Genomic DNA, 20,109 nt, shown 5'->3' on the forward strand with positions numbered 1-20,109 from the left:
TCTACCAGGCAAGGACTATCAGGGACCAGGAAGAGAAGTTTGGCAGAGCAAAAGCCTCTTTAGGCAGCATCGCGCAAATAAACACACGCTCTTCCAAAGTTGTTTTCCCGGCACAGTTCATGTAAGCTGCAGCCGCTTAGCCCCTAGCTGTCCTTTTGAAGCTCCAGTTGATTAATTATGTATTGAATAACTGCAGAACAGCTTTCATTTGTTTGTTCGTTTTATCTGATAACAGATCCTAAAGGGTAGGCAGAGTTCTCATTGGTCACACCTATTCTATCTTGACTCCAAACTCTGCTTGCCAATCAGGGCTTCATTTCCTTCTCTGAGCTCTACTCATGTCTAATAACAGCTACTCTGACTCCTCTCTTTAATCTTTTACATTTAAAATTACATGCCTGAAATCACAAATTTACACTTACAAGGAGGCAACCTGAATTACTGTGAGAGAACTTCTACAAAGTTCATAGGAAATCCCTACCTTGAGAAAAACTATCAGGGCATCAAATAATTCTGGCACCAAAATAAACCAATTTTTGAATTCCACTTTTCATGAACTTCTTGAAGCACCTTTGTCTGCAAGCTAGAACCAGGTCCCTGATGAGAGTCCAACAGAGCAGCAGTTCAGAGCAGCCATGTTCCACCCAAGTGGGTTGCCCCTCTCTGGGGGTGTATGTACAAACTCTCAGATGCCAATGAGTGCCCCGTGAGGTTAAAACTCTGCTTTTATTCTCATTCTGTTATCACGTATTCTTAAGAAAAACTTTTGCTATTAAAAACTGGCATTTTTCAAAGACAGCTTTTATTAAAAATACCCAAAAACAATTAAAAACAAATTAAAACTTGGTTGATCAATCTCAGATGACCCTACCAGGAGAACCATCTAACTAGTGGAGAGATAACTTTGCCAAATTCTATCAACCGTACAAGGAAAAATAAACCCATGCTTCTCTCTGCAGTATATATATTTTTAAAGTCCCTTTACATTCTACTGTAGGTGAACACTGCCATCTTTTGGCAAAATGGTCACATTTAAGTATGTGATGAGGAAGGAGGACTAAAATTTTCATTTTAAACATTTATTTTATTTATTTGAAAGGCAGAGTTTCGGGGGAGGGGGGAGAAAGAGATTTCCCATTAGCTGATTCACTCCCCAATGGCTGCAACACCCAGGCCTTGGCCAGGCCAAAGCCGGAAGCTTCATCTAAGGTTCCCACGTGGGTGCAGGGGCCCAAAGAACTGGGTCATCTTCCACTTTTCTAGCTGCGTTAGAAGATAGCTGGGCTGGAAGTGGAACAGCATTCAGTAAGGATGTTCAGTATGACCCTCTCCCTCCCTTTCTCTTCCCCCTTCCCAAAGATACAGGAAGGAAAAAAAAAAGCTGGAAACAATCGGTTTATCCACTTTCCCCTAATCCCTAATCAGGGGTTCACACGGGCATGCATCCTTCTCAACTATGAAAAATCATCAAAAATAAAATAAAGAAACTGGAGCAGCCAGGACGGAACTGATGCCAATTTGGGATATCAGAATTTTAAGTGGCAATTTAACCTGTTTTTTTTTTCTTTAAATAAATTAACTCTGAATACGAATGACTTAAAGTAAGGTTTTATGCATGCTTGATATTGTTCAGACACCTTAGGTTATCAATGCAACAAGAACACACATTTCTTCTGATGGAGACTCCCACTCCTATGATTTCTGTGTGGGTGTCTGTGACACAAAAGATGAAGATGAGACCTATAGGGCTGTCTTCTTTTACAGCTTAAAAGGTAAAAAAAAAAAAATGTATTCATAAAGCACTTTTCTAGAGGTGCAAAATAACATCTCAGAACATCAGAAATCTCTGCCACTGAATGAAAAACAAATCCATCAGTTATTGACTGGGAGTACAAAGCCAACAACCTCAAGGCAAACAACCTGTGACACACCCAGGAGTGGCTGTGGGTCTCCTCAGAGACGGACTCAGGACAACCCATCAACTGGGTTATACAACAATCCATGCATCTATGCCATGCACTGGACGCCATACAATTCATGAAAAATCATGAATATGTCAGCGAAGAAAGTTACAAGATGGACACAAGAGTTTCAGCCAGAAGGGAAGCTAATGCGGACAGCTGGTGCAGCCTCAGCTGCTACTCAACCAAGTAACATTAGCCCTTCCACCCTGTCAGAGACCAAGGGTCCTGGCTTCAGGTTGGCCCAGCCCCAGCTGTTACAGGCATGTGGGAAGTGAATCAATGTATCTTGTGTGTGTGTGTGTGCAGGTTCATGTACCTATCTGCTGCCATGCTTTCAAAAACAAAACTTTTAAAAAGCAGAGCAAAATGGAATACAACACTGAAAAAGCATGAAACATGCATAAATAAACCTAATAAAAGACATCAGACTTGACAGCCAAATTATTTACTACTAGGGGTTAAAATAAGAGAAGTACCATATTCACAAACTGGAAGACTCCATGATATAAATTTTATACAAATTATATACGTTTTAGAAGTCAAGGGAATAGTAAAGAATACTCCGGAAATGTAAGCTGAAGGGACATTTTACCAGATCAAGAATATTACAGATCTACAGTAAATCAAACTGTAGTATTAGCACAGGCACACACAAATGAAAAATCTAGACACACAGCATAAATATGAAGTTTATGACAAAGCCAGCACTGCAAATCAAAGAAGGGAAAAAACAACTATTCCAAGAAAAATCATTCTTATCAGCAAAGTAAAAAAAAGTAAGATGTTGGGGTACAAGTGTTTGGTGCTGCAGTTAAGATGTAATTTTGGACACATACATCCCATATCAAAGTCTCTATATAAGTTCTGGCTCAACTTGAAATTTTAATTTTCCACTAACATATCCCTTGGGAAGCCACAGGTAATGGCCCAACTGTTTTGGCCCAGGCACTTAAGGAGAACTAGACTTAATTGTAAGCTCCTGGCTTCAGCTTGAGCCACTCAAACCACCACTTGTAAAGCTGGCATCCCAAGCATTCCTTATCGGAGCATTGGTTGAAGTCTTAGCTGCTCTATTTCTCCTATCCAGCTTCCTACTAATGCAGAAGGTCTCCTGCATCCCACGGAAGACCTGAGGGAGTTCTTCGCCTTGGTTTGGGTTGGCTATGGTCCAACCATTTGGCCAATGGAGAGTGAACCAGCACATGGAAGACATGACACTTGTCTTTATATAACTTTATTTACAAAAATAAGTGTTTTTTTTTTTTTTTAATTTATAAACTAGGCTTTATTAGGGTGTGCTCCCAGGGGAGGTTCACTGGTCTGCAAAGGAGTGGACTGCTGACGTCGCCTACAGAAATAAATCTTTGAAAAATTAATAAACCAAGCACCACGAATGTAACAAAGCTATCATATTTAACATGGGTGTTAGGAAGGTGATACAGAATGAGCAAGCTGCAGCACACACAGCTCAATATGACTCTAGCACAAATGTAATCCAGTAATAACAGGGTTTATAGATACAAGATGATGTGTAGCAAAGGCAAAAGGAAGTCACGGTCATACACAAGGCAGACCCACAAAGGAGATGAGAAGGGAGGTTGGGAAGGGGCACATGCATGGTGGCAATGCTAGTAGTTGAACCTAAAAGCAGGTACATACACGTCTACCTACATGCACACTGATTTACTATTTCTTCTACTTTAAAAAACCCTATTCTTCAGAGGTGTCAACAGTCAAAAGAAAATTAAGATGCCCAGACAAAAGTAACTGAATAGCCTGAGTCAGCATATACCCCCTAAGTGTATGCAGACTGTTAAACATTAAAAAAAGAAAAAGACAAGACAGGCCATTGAAGAGTGATGATTATATACAACGTTTATTTAAAATATTTTTCCATGTCTTTCCAGGATTTCACATGCTTGACTTCCATCATCTCACACAGCTAGGAATCAACACGCATTCTTGCATGTTACTTTAACCATTATGCATGTATGCTATCTTAATCATATTTTTCTTAATAGTAGAACCAAATAGTTTGATCAACAAGCTGTATAGATGTACAGACTTCTTGGTAGGTATGATGTCACTGACAACTGTTGGCATTCACCTGATGCTACTTCAAGCCCCCTCTCTAACTAGCTGTGTGACTAAGGCGAAATATGCCACCCCTCCACACCTATTTCCTCATATGCAAACAAAGGCTTAGATATTAACTATTTTCTAATCTGACTGTAATAATTTATGACTATATTGTCATTTCCATTTTAACTTTTTCCTTATTTGATCTTCTCCACTTACAAAAACTTGCTAAACTCCTCATAAACATGAATTCAGTAAAAATAACACAATCCCAAAATACTCTTCTTCTAATATATCTACATTAGTATATAACAAATCTTTCACATGTGGTCTCATTTTTAATTTCTACTTCTTTATTTGAATTCAATGATAACATCACTACTGTAAAATGAATGCATTTAAAAACAGAAAAGATAAATTTCAATGACAAAAAAGTATTCAATGATCATGAAAAAATCTACTGTACACTTTACCAAGATCAAGAGAATGAAAGACAATATGAAAGTCAATCTTCAAATACATGCCTAACAAAGACTCTTTCCTAAATAGTGAAACCATCATTTAAGAACATGTGCTTGTACATAACTGGACAACAGCTTGAATAAAATTGGGGGGATGAGGGGTAAGAAGAGATGGGAAGTCTCCCCAAGCTTTCCAGATACAAACATGTGAACAGGAGAAATCTATGGCTACACTTCTAGAACAGACACATAGTTCAAAATAGAATAAACATTTCGGACAGATGACAACATGAAACTGTTTCCAGATAGAAACATGATGGGACTTTTTTTAAAAATATAACCTTGATAATCATCTGAATGAAATGTAATGCTATCCCCACTTCTACTTCCCATCGCCAGAAGTAGTGCATTCCCTGAAACTCTTTTGTATCGTTAAAACATCCTCCGTTCTCTGGGGCAATGACATGCTTATATTATTTCAAACATTTGTTTCCAGATGTGTAGAAATTACTGGAGCTGAGATTTTTGCAACAATATTTGAAACTTAATGGTGAAATAAAACCTCACTGACTATGCAATGATTGGGTTTGCTTAGGCAAATCTGAGTAACTATCATAATAATGATACTTCTGATAATAAGCAATATCCTCAAATTTTCCCTTTAAAAGTACATACTCCATGTATCAGGAAGAGGCATGTTACAGAGTACACTTTCTTAGCAGGCCTTACTAGAGAAACAAAGTCATAATGAGATTTCTTGTCACCTGCTAGGCAAATTTCATATTAAGCAAAAAAAAAAAAAAAAAAGTAAAAGAAAACCATAACAATTCTACCAAATACAAAAAAATTAAAAGTGAGTTGTCAGATGAACTTGGTGTAGGTCCCAAAGTTTACACAGTGATCCTGAACTGGATTTTTCAAAACAAATGGTGTCTACATACGATTTACGTGCATATTTATTTTACTAAAAAGATCCAAAGCATATGTAGTAAGCTCAGCCCTCCTTATCAGAGATAAATATTCAGATAAACTGGAAATCTCACTTACTAAAGTGCATCTGCTGCCCAGGCCTGCTCAAGCCCTGCAACTCGAGTTGTCCAGGAAAGTGGCAGCCACCCGTGCGTACTCACTCACTCACTCACTATCAAGAGCCTATGCAATCAAGAGTCACACACAACACTGGAGCTTTTACACTGAACACTTTCTATAGTCAACTACAGGAAAACAATCCTAAACAGACCTTGAAAACTTTGAGAGTCAAAATGACCTCATTAATTTTAAATACTGAAAATGTAAAGGGTCCATATTAACTAAGAGTTGTATTAAGTATATACTTTCTAATTAATTTCTATTTGCTGTGCTCTTAAAAATCTCTATGAGAGAAGCAGATATTCCCCCTACACATTATACACACCCTGCCAAGGTCTTCTGGCAATAGGTTTGAAAGCAAAATTGCAGGGCTGTAGAATTCCATGAATTTTTTTTTTAAAGCTAAATACTTGATATGTTGCATTATTATTATTGCACTCATGTATTGCCCGGAATAGATCTACAGCAACTCAGAAATAGTGATTGCAATAAAAGTAAGGTAAATAGATCTACAAAGCCTTTGATTTCCTTACTAGATAAGAAAGTTTTCACAGAAATGCAAATAACTGCAATTCAAATCAGATTTATATGCTTAACAATGACTTATACTTTATATAAAATTATACCCAGCCTTCACCACCATAAATCTGTAAGGAGTCAGAAAAGGATGTATAGGACACAAGGTCTTGGCTATGGTTGCATTCCATTTTCAAATCACTCTCAGATAAAACAGCAATTTCCCCAAGATTTAAAGAAAAATAGATTTTATAAAAGGGATTCTTCTTAATTACTGCATACATAATTTTTGTTAATGACAGAAACAAGTTATATCTGTTTTCCACTGTAATTCACTCTGATGAAAGAAATAATTCTAACTCCTAACAAATGCTACATGTTCAAGACTAAAGGAATTATCAGTAGGTATTCTTTCTCCTTGATCTAAGTTACTTGTCTCTAAAATATGTCAAGTAAGCTTTTAATGACTCAGGGAGGGGTAGTTTCATGATTTTCTCTCTCAGTAAGTTCTGAGGCGGCTCTTCTGGCTTTATGGCTTCACTGTGGTCTTTGTCCTCCTCCTCTTTGTGGTCTTCTTCCATCTTCTCATCCTCCTCACTGTCTAGAGGCTGAGGAATAAGCTGATTACCCACAAAGACGTACGTGTTAATTCTCTGTTTCACTCTCTTTCTTTTCCTTTTGGGTGGAGCCCTTTGAGGAATTCCCTTGGCCTGCATTTCATCATTTATGAAATTTCTAAGTGTGCGTCGAATGTAAATACGGGCCAAGTCCTGCAGGTTCCTGACAGCACAGGGGGCTGAAAACACAAACACACACATATGTAAAACATAAATAAAGCATTATATATGTTCATTTTTTCTCAGAAGAAAACATTTCGTAGCAAATTATGGACATGGCCAGTAGAAAACCTCTTGATTTTTATCTGACAAACATGGCAGGCAACCTAGATCCACCCGCATTCTAGTGCCTGGGGCTGTGTGCTTTGCCACACAAATACACATAAACAAATGCTCAGGAATGACAAATAAAAATATGGAAACAGGATGTTTGGAATCTAATAACCAAAGGAAAGAATGGGCAAGACTACCCTGCTTAATCTTTTACATACCTTTTTAATTTTTTAATCTTTTATTTATTATTATCATCATCATCATTTTATGATATAGTTTCATAGGCTCCGGGATTTCCCTTATCCCCTTCCCAACTTTCCCCTGACTGAGTTATCCTATATCATTACTAAAGTATAGTTCTTCATACACAGTCATATGTCCATTATTATGGGCTTGCACAATGGCAGAGAGTCCCATCCTATTGTCATATAGTAAACAGTTTCTTTGGTAGCCCATCTTTAGTCGGGAAGTAGAGTTGCATACTGCATTGTATCCTCACATCTGGATATGTTAGCCTCCATTTCACAGTTACTATACATCCCCATTAATGAAAAGCCACAATACAAAATCAACAACAGGAAGAAAAAAGAAATTAATAACACTATGAAGTTAAATAATATGCTATCCAATGACTAATGTGTTGCTGAAAAAATGAAAAAGAAAATCAAGAACCTTCTGGAAGAAAATGATGCTACTGTATGATTTATGAGTCACTGAAGAATTTAATCAGAAGAAAGTGTTTTGAAGAGATGAAACTAACAACAACAAAAAATCAAAATCCATGATAGAGTTTCTGCTGATTTTTGTTGGTGAAATGTGTCTCCTGTAGGCAACAGATGGGTTTTCTTTTTTAATCCAGTCTACTAATCTATGACATTTGATGGATGAATTTAAGCCACATACATTCTGGGTTAATATAAATAGGTGGTAATTTGATCCTGTCATTTTGGCAATGGGTTGTTCAGTGATTTAGTCTTCTGTTGTCATTTTACTGGGATGTTCTTCAACGTTTAAGTAACCAAAGAGCTTTCCAGTTATTCAAAAATCTCAAAGCAACAGGTGTCACAGTTTAAACACTGAAATGAGCTATCACATGCACTCACACGCGCGCACACACACACACACACACACACACACACACACAGAGGGAGGGTAAGGAGAGAAAGGAAGGGAGACAGGGAGAGAGAGAGAGATGTAGTCAGGAAGTAGCATTTCTGTCTTCGGTAAAGCAACATGTGAGATCTGGTTCATGACAAAAGGCTATCAGAAATCAAGCCATGAAAAACACCGGAGCAGCTCAAGGAAACACCATAAATTTTTTAGTTACCATTGACAACTTATATGAAATGCATCAGAGAGCTGAAACACATCTCTCATATCTTTGGCCATTCATTGTTTGTTACACATGCATAACTCCTAGAATTGCATCCTTCCCTGGAGTTACTCCCACACATCATATAGGGAAAAATTCTCTATCTTCTACTGTGGGGGTGGGTAAAAATATCCTAGTTTCCATCATCTGGGAAAAAAAACCATTACCAAGAAGTTTTCCAATAAATATCTTAAAATAAAAAAAACTCTCCTCACTTAGGCAGTACTATCAGTCTTCACCATTTACTTTTCAGTATCATTGCTCTTCAGAATTTCCCCCTATGATTTGAGTGTGATATGTCACCTCTGCCTCTTTGTGAGGAGCCTATCTTTGCCTTTAGACTATAAACTGCAGTAGAAAGGAAGTCATATTTGCTCTTAGTACTCTCCACAGGACCCTGGCAGGGCTAAGCTGTGCCCAGGGACATAGACATCCTGTGTTCTGTCCTCCAAGTGCAGCTCTGACCCATACCCAGTCACCTGCCAGACACATGCTCAGTAGCAGATAGTATTTCCTAGAACCTGAGAGTAGAGTGCTCTCTAGAGACTCATTTAGGTTCCATTCAGAGATTTCTTAGCATAGACATCCCGGCCCACCATAAAAATATCTTCTTGGGGCTAGTGCTGTAGTATAGCACATACAGCCACCACTGTGAAGCTTTTGGAAGATAGGCAGAGAAGGTGGTATTTTGCATATTTGCTCACAAGAACTCACATCTGCTGTTAGTCATGCACATTCTGAAAACTGCAACTGAGTAGGCCCATTGCTACTGTTCATAATCTGTCAAAGTGCGGTAGTGAAAAATGCTTGTAGGATAGTTGTGTGTGTGTGTGTGTGTTTGGAAGATTATTTGAAGAGCAGAGTCACACACACACAGAGAGAAAGAACCAGAGAGAGGGAGAGAAAGATTTTAAAAGCCAGGAACCTCTAACTCCACCCAGGTGTCCCATTGGGTCACAGAGGCCAAAGCACTTGGGCCACATTATGCTGCTTTCCCAGGAGCATTAGCAGGGAGCTAGATGGAAAGTGGAACAGCCAGGGCTTGAACTGATACCCAAATGGAATTTCTGCATAGGAAGTAGTGGTTTAACCTGCTACGCACCAACACTGGCCCCAATAGTTCTACAATTTATGATGTCTCCCTTGTTTTTGAACCTTAGACAACGTATCCTTATTTTCAGAATTTCTTATATACACCAAAAACACAGAAAAAGTACCTTTCAACTTGATTAAAATTAGTGATTAATCAGAAAAAATTGTAACTCCATTTAAATGGGCTGTTTAATGAGAAATTTTATCTCTATAAGATATATTTGGCAAAGAATGTACGAATGTATTATTACAAGGGTTTTTTTTTTTTTTTGGAATAAGCATTCTTTTCTATTTTAATTCCCTATAATTAAGAGAATGTCTTCTGAAAAGAAATCTAGCTTGACTTTTTTCAGAGAAAAGGAAACTTGTTTTTATACTCCAAATATCTTATACAATCTAGGCAAATAACAATTCTTAAACTTTTTTTTTCACTCTGTGAACACTACAATACAAAACTCTTATCTTTTGGAAACTCATAATTCCTGGCTTGTTTTCGTAAATCACTGTTGGTAAATGATGACTTCTTTTTATTGTAGAACCTTCAAGTTCATACAAAAAATAGAGTTGATGGCATATTGAATTCCCATACACCTGACACCCAGCTCCCACAATCACCCCTCATGTTTAGTCCTATTTCGTCCTCACCCGAACCTCTTCCCATGCCAACCCTGGATTACTCAAATGACATATTAAGATTTCATACAACATCAAGATACACTTAAATGGTGGAATGATGGACTTATGACTGTGAAGGACTATGCATTGAAATTATAGAGGGCAAGTCAGTGGGGGACACAGAAGGGTGGGAATGGGGAAGGAAAACCCAGAGCCTATGAAACTGTATCATAACATACATACGTACATACATAAATAAATACTTCCCACTTTATCTGTAGATTTGCCAAATATGAACAATTTCTTTTATGTTACGCTCCTCAATCCTCATTTTATCCTGTTCTACTAAGCTGGCTCTTATTTTCCATACATTTATACAATGTCATTCAAACCACACCACTGACAGTCTGAGTAATTACTTAGATCTATTTGTGTTAACATCCCTAAAATGAGAGAGAATGAAAATTTCTCTTTCATAGCATATGAACCACTGCATCCATTAATTACAATGATATGAAACCTTATTTACAATGGAGACCCTTCTAAAGGGAACTCAACCAAGAAAAAGAGTTAGAATCCTACTCTACTAACAGAATTCTGTATGTTACAGTTAAAAACAAAGACAGACAGTTGCTTAAAAATCTCTAAGAACACATTATAAACACACTTACATTTGATATTTATGGTTAGGCCATTATCAAAGTCAACCAGGTCAGAAAGGTTTTTCATTACTTTTTTATTATTTCTATCCAAGTAGGATAATTTATACAAAATTGCTATCAGTTATAATTCTAATGTTTGAAAAGAAATAGTTTTATCTTCTGGCTCTTTTGTAAAAAAAAAATTTCACATTTACTTAGTTTTATATATTTATTTATTTAATTTGAAAGGCAGATTTACAGAGATATGGGGACAGACAGAGAAAGAGAAATCTTCCTCCTGCTGGTTTACTCTTCAAATGACTACAACAGTCAAGTCTGGGCAAAGTAAAAACCAGCAGTTAGGAAATCCATTCTAGTCTACCACAGGTGTGGCAGGGCCCAGGTATTTGGGCCATTTTCCACTGTCTTCTCAGGCAGCTGGATCAGATGTGGACAAGCCAGGATTCCAAGCAGTACTCTAATGTGGGAAGTCAGTGCCTAAATATGGAAAATGCTGCCACTGATTGTTGGCTCGGTCCTTCTTCTTAGTAGTCTAGCCATAACTCAGATGCAGCCACAGCAGAAAAGCTGTGAGCCACAAGATGACCTTTCCCCAAACCACTTTTTCTTTTTTTTTTTTTTTCAAAATGTAAAGATTTATTTACAAAGCTTTTTGTTGAACAAAGTAAAAATGCTGTTACAGCCTCAGTGTAACTGGTAGCCACAGACGGTTGACTTGCCAATCACAGCTACCCACATTACAGCAAGTCTTACACAAAAAGCCTAACAATGCTCAGAATTCTGTTGGGGCGAGTCACCAGGCTTGGTGGTAGGTGACCAAGAGGGACTCCCTGGAGGAAGGTGGAATACCATATAAACTATTCTTTGGCTCGGTAGGTGGGTGTCCTGGGGTTTGTATCATAACTACCTTTTTTTCTTTCCTCTTTTTTAAAAAAAGCTACCAAATCCATTGAGCAGTCCAACCAATACTGAACAGTTCTATTTTCGCAGGTTTCTTGGTGTCTTAGTCATCTTCTCCTTCATCATCTGTTTCTCTCTTCCTCTTCTCGCCTTTCCCGCTTTCTTCTTCTTCTTCATCTTCATCCTCATCTTCACCAACTTCTCCATCACGTCCAAATTCTTCTCCACTGACTTCATCTTCTTCCCCTTCTACATTTTTGTCTTCATCTTCATCCTCCTCTTCATCAAATTCTTCCTCCTCACCATCCCCATCCTCTCTTTCTCATCCTCTCCTCTTCATCCTCTTCCTCTTCAACCACACCATCCACCTGAGTATCCGAGTCAGGAGCTTCCCGGTCCTCTCGATCATAACCGTCTAGGTAGGTCAGCTGGGGCAGGAGTCGGAAGACGCTCTCTTGGTAGTCATTCAGGTTAGTGACCTCACAATTAAACAGATCTAGGCTTTTCAGACAATACAACTTTTTCAAAGGCTCCAAGGCGCTACTATCTTTCAGCTTATTTCCACTCAAGTTTAGATATGTAAGGTTTGGAAGTGTTTCTGCTAACATGTCGAGACCTCCAAAGATTCTATTGTCACTGGGCTCAAGTTTTTTCAATTTAGGTAGCTTGGAGAGATTTGAAACTGAGATCAAGCCTACGTTTATTAAACTGAGAAATGCTAAATTCACAAATTCGGCTGTTAAGCCCTCAAGTTTTTCATCATTTGATTTCCAATTGTCTAGGACAAGTTCCCAAACAGCTGCCAGGGTCCGGTTCCTCAGCTCCAGGTGGAGCCTCCTCTCATGTCCACATTGCCCCGTCCCCTCTCTTCAAACTTAACTTTCCGCTGCGGGGGCAGAGTTGGGAGAGGCGTCCCGGCCTTGTGCAGCCAAGGCCATTGGAAGGGGTCTTGCTGGGCGGCGTGCGGACAAAGGCGAGAGGAGCACCTGGAGACAAACCATGGAGGGAAAGGCGGGCTGGAGCGCAGCGCTAGTCTCACTACTGCTGCCCCCAAACCACCTTCTATGCCTGCACAAACCATAATTAACAAGTTCATTTTAAGATTTATCTGACACTTGTTGTCCTGTTTCCATGAAGGCAGCTAAGAGTGTCTGGTATATGGTTTAAGGCTTACAAACAAACAAAAAAAGAGTTGAATAAATTAATGAACCACAAAAGATGAATACTTTAATTCACAATCCAATCAGAAACTAGGAATGACTACTTACGGAGTCCCACAGAATCAGGCTTGCCATTATCATTCTTACTTGGCTGCACAAGTGGAGCAAATGAAACAGCAAGGATATTTTTACTTTCCCAAGTATTTTGTCCAGTCCGCATAATTTGTGTTAACTAATTGGAAGGATAAAGAAAGAGGACAGCTTAATTCTAACAACAGGACCACCTTGAAGTCAAATTTGTCTTTTAAGGGAATCACTGACTTATCAAACTATATAACTAGATAACCACTTACATTTAAAGGCAATTCAATTAGTTCCATTTAAGTATGTCTAGAAATTAATACAGAAAGAATATATAATACTTTTCATTCAATATAGATATTTCAATGCAAATGGGATACCCCAAAACAATTGATAAGCCTGGACTATTCTAATGAAACCACTATAATCCACATATGCCACCACCCCCTAAAGTATGTCTGAAGTGATGCGCTTAATAATTTGGATAAAGTACTCCACAAATAAAACCATATTTTGATTATACTATCAATGACTTGATTTTGTGCTCTTTCATTCTGAAAATGAAATAGATTCTTATTACAATTACAATTTGATATATCACAAATACAGTCATAGAGGAACCAGATTTTTACCAATTCAGTAAACATCCATTACTTGTTCTAGAAAAAAGAATTATTAACTAAGTAGTTTGTTCAAACTGAATTAGCATCTAACTTGTGTCATAAAAATCCAGTCCACTGTTGTATTTGGTATTTATATAAAAGTATAGAATATATTCATAATAAAATTGAAGTGTTACTATAAACATTTGAAAAATATATCACCAAAGAAAAAGATTGTTTAAGCAAAAATTCTAATCTTTAAAGCATTAAAGTAACATTTTTCTAGGAATATTTTTTAATGATTTTCAAAAAAGATTTATACTTGAAAGGCAGAACTTGAGAAAAAAAAAAGTGTACAAGAAAGAAATCTTCCAGCAGCTGATTCATTTCCCAAATAGTCAGCAGGGTCCAGGCTAAGCCAGGTGGAATCCAGGAGTATACAATTCCAGCAGGTCTCTGCTGGGGTGGCACGGGCACAACTACTTGAGCTGCATCTTCTCACTTTCCCAGGAACGTCAGCAGTGAGCTGGCTCAGAAGCAGCATAGCCAATGTTCAAACTGGCTTTCACATGGAATTGCCAGCTTTGCAAGTGGCTGTTTAACATGTTAAGTCACAAAACTGGTACCTTTAATGACTATTTTTATACTCTACCTTTGTAATTACACATAATTTGCAAAAGACCACAGGACATAATAATCATAACATCCACTAAGTGTGAATAACTAACACAACAGATTATCAAGAAACTGACCTTACAAAAAATAAAAACTTTTCAGCTACAATGTTAGGTTGTAGTCATTTAAAATATTCCATTTCTACTATACAAACCACAACTATTTTCAACAGTTCAGATTCAGGACAATGTGAATATTAAAAATTATATTTCTTGGGCCCGGCGGCGTGGCCTAGCGGCTAAAGTCCTCGCCTTGAAAGCCCCGGGATCTCATATGGGCGCCGGTTCTGGTCCCGGCAGCTCCACTTCCCATCCAGCTCCCTGCTTGTGGCCTGGGAAAGCAGTTGAGGACGGCCCAGTGCATTGGGACACTGCACCCGCGTGGGAGACCCGGAAGAGGTTCCAGGTTCCCGGCATCGGATCGGCGCGCACCGGCCCGTTGCGGCTCACTTGGGGAGTGAATCATCAGACGGAAGATCTTCCTCTCTGTCTCTCCTCCTCTGTGTATATCTGGCTGTAATAAAATGAATAAATCTTTAAAAAAAAAGATTATATTTCTTCAAAATACTACTTTTATAAATAAGAGGGTACTTCAAAACTTCTAAGGAAAAACAGAAATAAAAGCTAAGTGTACTTTGGTGCAAAAAATTTTCGAAATTCACATGGTCTTTTCATAAAACTCATCTTCTGTAAGCTTTTCTGAAGGGCTGTCATATTTAAGGTAAATTGCTTTTGAAGATTCCACTCATTTTCTGAATAAATCGGTGTTTCAGTCACTGATTACACTTAACACCTCAGCAAGAAAAATTAAATTTAACGATCCTTATAACTTGCTGGAAAATGAGCTTAACTGAAAATGAAGTTTTAAAAGCTCACTTGTTACCTGCTTTCCTTGACCCTTAGCACCTTAGCCAACTATGTCAAGATCATCAAAAACAAAAAAGTTCCCTTGTTTGATAAACAAAGTTAACATTCAAACCAAAGCACAAAAAGGATTTTTCTGATATGTGCAATATTAAAACTGAGGAGTATTAGCAAGAATAGTTGGTAGAGATCATGACATTGAACAGATCACCTTTTAGGTGGGGCTCCTGCAGAAGGCAGCAGCTTGCCAGGCACCAGTTGGGCGTAAGTATCAGTTTCCTCCCCCACACTGTAGTATTTTTTTTTTCTGTTTTGCATAAATAACTGTTTTGGTGCAATGTGTTAAGTGGTTGCTTGCAATGCTTCTGATCTGGCTCCCTGCTACGTGCTTGAGAAGGTGATGGAGGATGGTCCAAGTGTTTGGGACCTTGCCACCAAGTGGGAGACATGGATGAAGTCCCAGGCCCCTGATTTCAGCCTGGCCCAGTCCTGGCCGCTGCAGCAATCTTGGGAGTGAACCAGTGGATGCAAGATCACTCTTTGTCTTTCTGTCCCTGCCACTCTATCTGTAATGCCACCTTTAAAATAAAACAAAACATAACCCGAAAAACAAACAACGTACATGTCACCAAATAACATATCTGAATTTTAAACTAGCGTGTTTGTTCCCTGCTCAACCAAGTCCAACAGTGCATGTTACCTGATCTTCTATGGGCATGACTAGTATGCCTCCCACTTTCAGTAAGATCTTCATGTAGTTCTCATGGTCTTTCTGGACTCCGGCACCACAATAAATTCGATCATACTGATGACTGTCAGATGCTATCTGGAGGCAATTACCGACCACAAATGCTGGTTCACAGAACTCAAATCTGCACAGAAAAAATGTATACAACTCAGTGCACTCAAACAAAATATCAAATCTTAAAAAAAATACCATTAACTCAGTCCTTTGAAATACTGAATTACCAACATTAATTCAGAGGACTGAAATATGATTATGAAATATTATTCAACCATTAAGTTCAGCACTGACCATCACTTTACTCTATTATCAATAACACTAGATACATGCTTTCAAAACCATCTTTTTTCATACTAAAAGCTCATTTAAGGCCTAAAACTGAATACAATGAAAAGTCCACCACACCACTAATCTTGTGATGTCTCCAAATTGTACATTTATACATGAAAAGGAAAGTATCATAACAGCTCCTGCTTCCAGTGACTTCTGAAATCAACAGGGAAGTGGTGGAAATGAGAAAGGTTTGTGTAGCACCCGTCTTAGTTGACATTTCTGCAGAGGAGGAAAATGGTGGAGCTTTGTCAAGAAAGTGACCCAGTGCCCTGATCACATACCCTGGATCCATATACACTAAGTTAGGGGAAATCTTTTTAAATAAAATTTGACTAATGAAAATTGTAGAACTGGAACAGAGAACAGAATGAGTTATGTTTACTGACTGGCCTCTATGATCTTCCTAGCACAAAAAGAAAGGAAGTGGTTTCAAAGCAAAAGTACATTATTCAGGCCATTGTCCCTACTACAATGCTGGTTAATGGTCCAGAGTGTTACACTTTTACTAACTATCCTATTTATTCTTTTAATTTATTTCTTGCATTTTAATTAAAATGGAAAACAGATCATAAGACACACAAAAAAAATTCTCAGTACATTAATAAGTTTTTAAAATTCCTACCAGTTTACTTCTAAGTCTGTTGTAGTCAATGTGACCAAGCGGCAAAATCAGGCTATTACTTGTGAATGGAGAAATGTACATTTGGCATGAAATGAAAAACGACACTGACTTAAATCACAATAATTTTTCCTTTGTTTAAAACATAGTCTGTCCTCTGGCAATTAACAGCAAGCTTTCTACAGACACCATAAGTTTCCACTGAAATTCACTACACACGGATACATTATCAATACACACTAAAAGAAGACTTGTTGGATGGAAAAGAGCAAAGAGTTGGTACAGAAAAGGGCAGGGGGGGATTGTGGGCCTTTTGCTCATCTCTGCATCCTTACTCTGGAGAACTCTATGACCCATTATCTCACTGTGCACTTTTTTAAGGGCTCTCCTCCATCTTTATGCTCTCCACTATAAGTTTAACCCCAAGCACACCACATAGGACTGTCTATTATAAGATAAGTTTAAATCCCAGCCACACCACACGGGGTTCCTTATGTCAGCTACTGTTTAAATATGGCCTGGCTCTCACAGCTCCAAGCCTGCTCTCCAGTGTAATGGAGCTGAGAAATGGTGGGATCTTCAAGAGGTAGGGCCTAGTGGGAATAATTACAAAGAGATTAAGACCTATCTCAGAAGGTCAGGTTTCAAGAGCCCAGGTTAATAAGTGACTAATATTTATCTAGGTCTCCAGGGACCAAGCTGTTAGACATAAAGCCACCCCGTATGTTTGTCTCTTTGTATGCACTGCTCCCTGCTCTACAAGCTCCTGCTACACTGTGAGACCCTCACCAGGCACAGCCACCTGAGCTTGCAATTTCCAGCCTTGGAAAATACAGGCCAAAATGAGTTTCCTTTTTCATGAAGTCCCAGTCTCCGGTATTCTGGAGGAATAAGCATCTGTTTTGCTGCCAAGGGTGAGTTGTATATTTATAATATCATTTGTGGACCATACAGAATTAGCCACTTACAAACCAGTCTGCTACAGATTCGCTGAATTTCTAGTCCTGCCTGTAGTTGCTCTGGCAGGGCCAGACTAAATCATTTCTCATACACCTTGTACGGTTCCCACCCATTACAGCCACACACACACACACACACACACACACACACACGAAAGAAAACAATGCTAACCACAAGAACTGCAGCCCAGTAAGTCACCATTGATGCTTGCAACCCATACAGACACAAGTCTGTGTCCTGGTTGTTTCACTTCTGATCTAACTTCCTGTTAAATGTCAGGCAAAGGCAGAAGAGGATGGCACAACTGATTGGTTCTTTGCTACCCAAGTGGAAGACCCACCTGAAGTTCCTGGCTCCCAGCTCCCGGCTCCCAGCTTCCACTGAGCCCAGGCCTGGCTACCCAAGTGGAAGACCCACATAAAGCTCCCAGATCCTGGCTTCCACTCAGCCCAGGCCTGGCTGTTTCACAATTAAATCTTCCTTCAAAAGTACCATATTCTATCTGTCACACATACACAAAAGTCTAAACCTATTTTGGTGATGGACTCATATTTAATTTTACTGTTACACAAGCCATAACAGAATTCAGTGATTAAAACTGTTCAAAATACAATTTCTTTCCTTTTGAGCAATTAATTTGGATCACAAATTAGTATATCAAATTTATCAAGTTCACAATAAGCATTCTTTTTGTTTTAAAAAGCATCTATGTAAAATCATTTTTATAAAAATTCATCTTAAAATTATAATTTTATAATAATTTACATTATCTTTTAATTTTCAGGATGAATGTGGGCAGCAAATTTAAGTAACCAGAAATGTTTTCCACTGATGTTAAATTTACTTGAAATACACTTATTGTCTTAAAAATCTCCCTACATCTCACAGAACTATTACCAAGTGAACACCACCAGAGGTAAACTTACAACTACAACAATAACTCCTTCTCAAATTTGTGGCATTTTACAATTTTTCATCACAGCAAAATGAACTGGAAAGAATACAGTGCCTGTTTGTAAAATCAAATACGTCACTACATGCAAGTTACCTTATCTCACACAACTCCTTCAGTCCAACTCTATTTATTGTGTACCAGCTGGGTGTAACAACCAAGAATGCAGTGGGCAACACACCTCCATGTGGTAGAATATACAGTGGCAAGCAATTCCAATGAATGAAATGTAACTTATAATCTGGTAACTGCTCTAACGGAAAGGAGCATGACTCCCTGAGACTGAGGACTGAAGGAAAATGACAGGTGTCTAAGGATCAGAGAAATGAATTGTGAGCTAAAGAAAACTAGACAGGACTGGTATTGTGGCACAGTGGGTAAAGCTGCCGCATGCAATACTGGCATCCCGTATGAACACTGGTTCATGTCTCGACTGCTCTTTCCCAACCAAGCTCCTTGGTAATGGCCTGGGAAAAGTGACAAAACATCCTTGTCACTGTTACGGGTGACCTGATAAAGTTCCTGGATTCAGCCTCGACCAGCCCTGTGTTGTGGCCACCTGGGTAGTGAATCGGCAAACGGATTCATTCATCAATCACTCACTTCATTCATTCTCTCTCTCTCTCTGAATTTCAAAAAAATAAAACTTAAAAAACAAAAAAGCCATGATAATATACTACCTTTTTTAAGAGAGCAACCACTCACTAGCCACATGAAGATACTGACCCCCTAAAATGTTGCAAATCCAGATTGACCTGTGCTACAGAACTCACAAAGATTTTCAATACTTAGCACAAAAAAGGAAGCTACCTCAATAATTCATATTTTGTTTCAGCAGTCACACAAAAACAATAAAAAGCAACTTCTCTTTTATTTACTTCAAGGAAATAAATTGGATTTACCAATACTGCCTCAAAGCATTCCTTCTCTTTGAAATACTGTCCTTCTTAAGGGTAGAAGAAAAAGTTCCCAAAAAATAAAACTGGAGAAGAAATATTATGCCATTGGTATTTTCTAAGATAGTAAACTGCTTATCAACTGTAACTTCATATAAAATACATGATTTTATTCTCAACATGACAAATAAAGGCAAACTGAAATAATAAAAAGCAGAGCATACCCTTTCCTTTAATGAATAAATCAACTGTCTTAAAATTAATTTCTCAAATAAGGATCCCTTATTGTTCCAGTAAACAACTCGGATCTTTTCCCTTCTGATAAACATGAGTATCTTCTTGTATCTATCGCCACACAGGAAAAAAAAAATCAGATTTTTCAATAAATAGTTTCTCCTAACATAAATGAAATATATACTAAAAAATACATAAGGTATTCAATAGTTAACATACTTAAGTTACTTAATCAAAATACTGAAAGTCTGAAATTTTACGTGAATTTAAAATTATCAGGGTAGGTGGCATTTTAAAATACTGCCACTCGCTAACACAAGAACACAGTAGAGAACTCATGCCAAACACA

At 38.2% G+C, this 20,109-nt stretch overlaps 1 protein-coding gene and 1 pseudogene across 5 annotated transcripts in view; both read right to left on the reverse strand.

Moving 5' to 3' along the window:
• Positions 1–6,515: 6,515 nt before the first annotated feature.
• The window catches only part of PCMTD1 (protein-L-isoaspartate (D-aspartate) O-methyltransferase domain containing 1), a 63,476-nt gene continuing 49,882 nt past the window's right edge, over positions 6,516–20,109 (reverse strand). For all 5 annotated transcript variants that reach the window (XM_058668624.1, XM_012925626.2, XM_004580602.4 and 2 more), the window contains 3 exons: positions 15,722–15,893; positions 12,909–13,032; positions 6,516–6,905 (listed from right to left, as the gene is read on the reverse strand). In XM_058668624.1, the coding sequence (XP_058524607.1) occupies positions 6,538–6,905; positions 12,909–13,032; positions 15,722–15,775 (546 nt within the window). In that variant the 5' untranslated portion in view covers positions 15,776–15,893 and the 3' untranslated portion in view covers positions 6,516–6,537. The remainder of the gene's footprint in view (positions 6,906–12,908; positions 13,033–15,721; positions 15,894–20,109) is intronic.
• LOC105941567 (acidic leucine-rich nuclear phosphoprotein 32 family member B-like) lies at positions 11,686–12,721 on the reverse strand (annotated as a pseudogene).

This window comes from Ochotona princeps, chromosome 9, assembly GCF_030435755.1.
Source record: "Ochotona princeps isolate mOchPri1 chromosome 9, mOchPri1.hap1, whole genome shotgun sequence".
NCBI lineage: Eukaryota > Metazoa > Chordata > Mammalia > Lagomorpha > Ochotonidae > Ochotona > Ochotona princeps.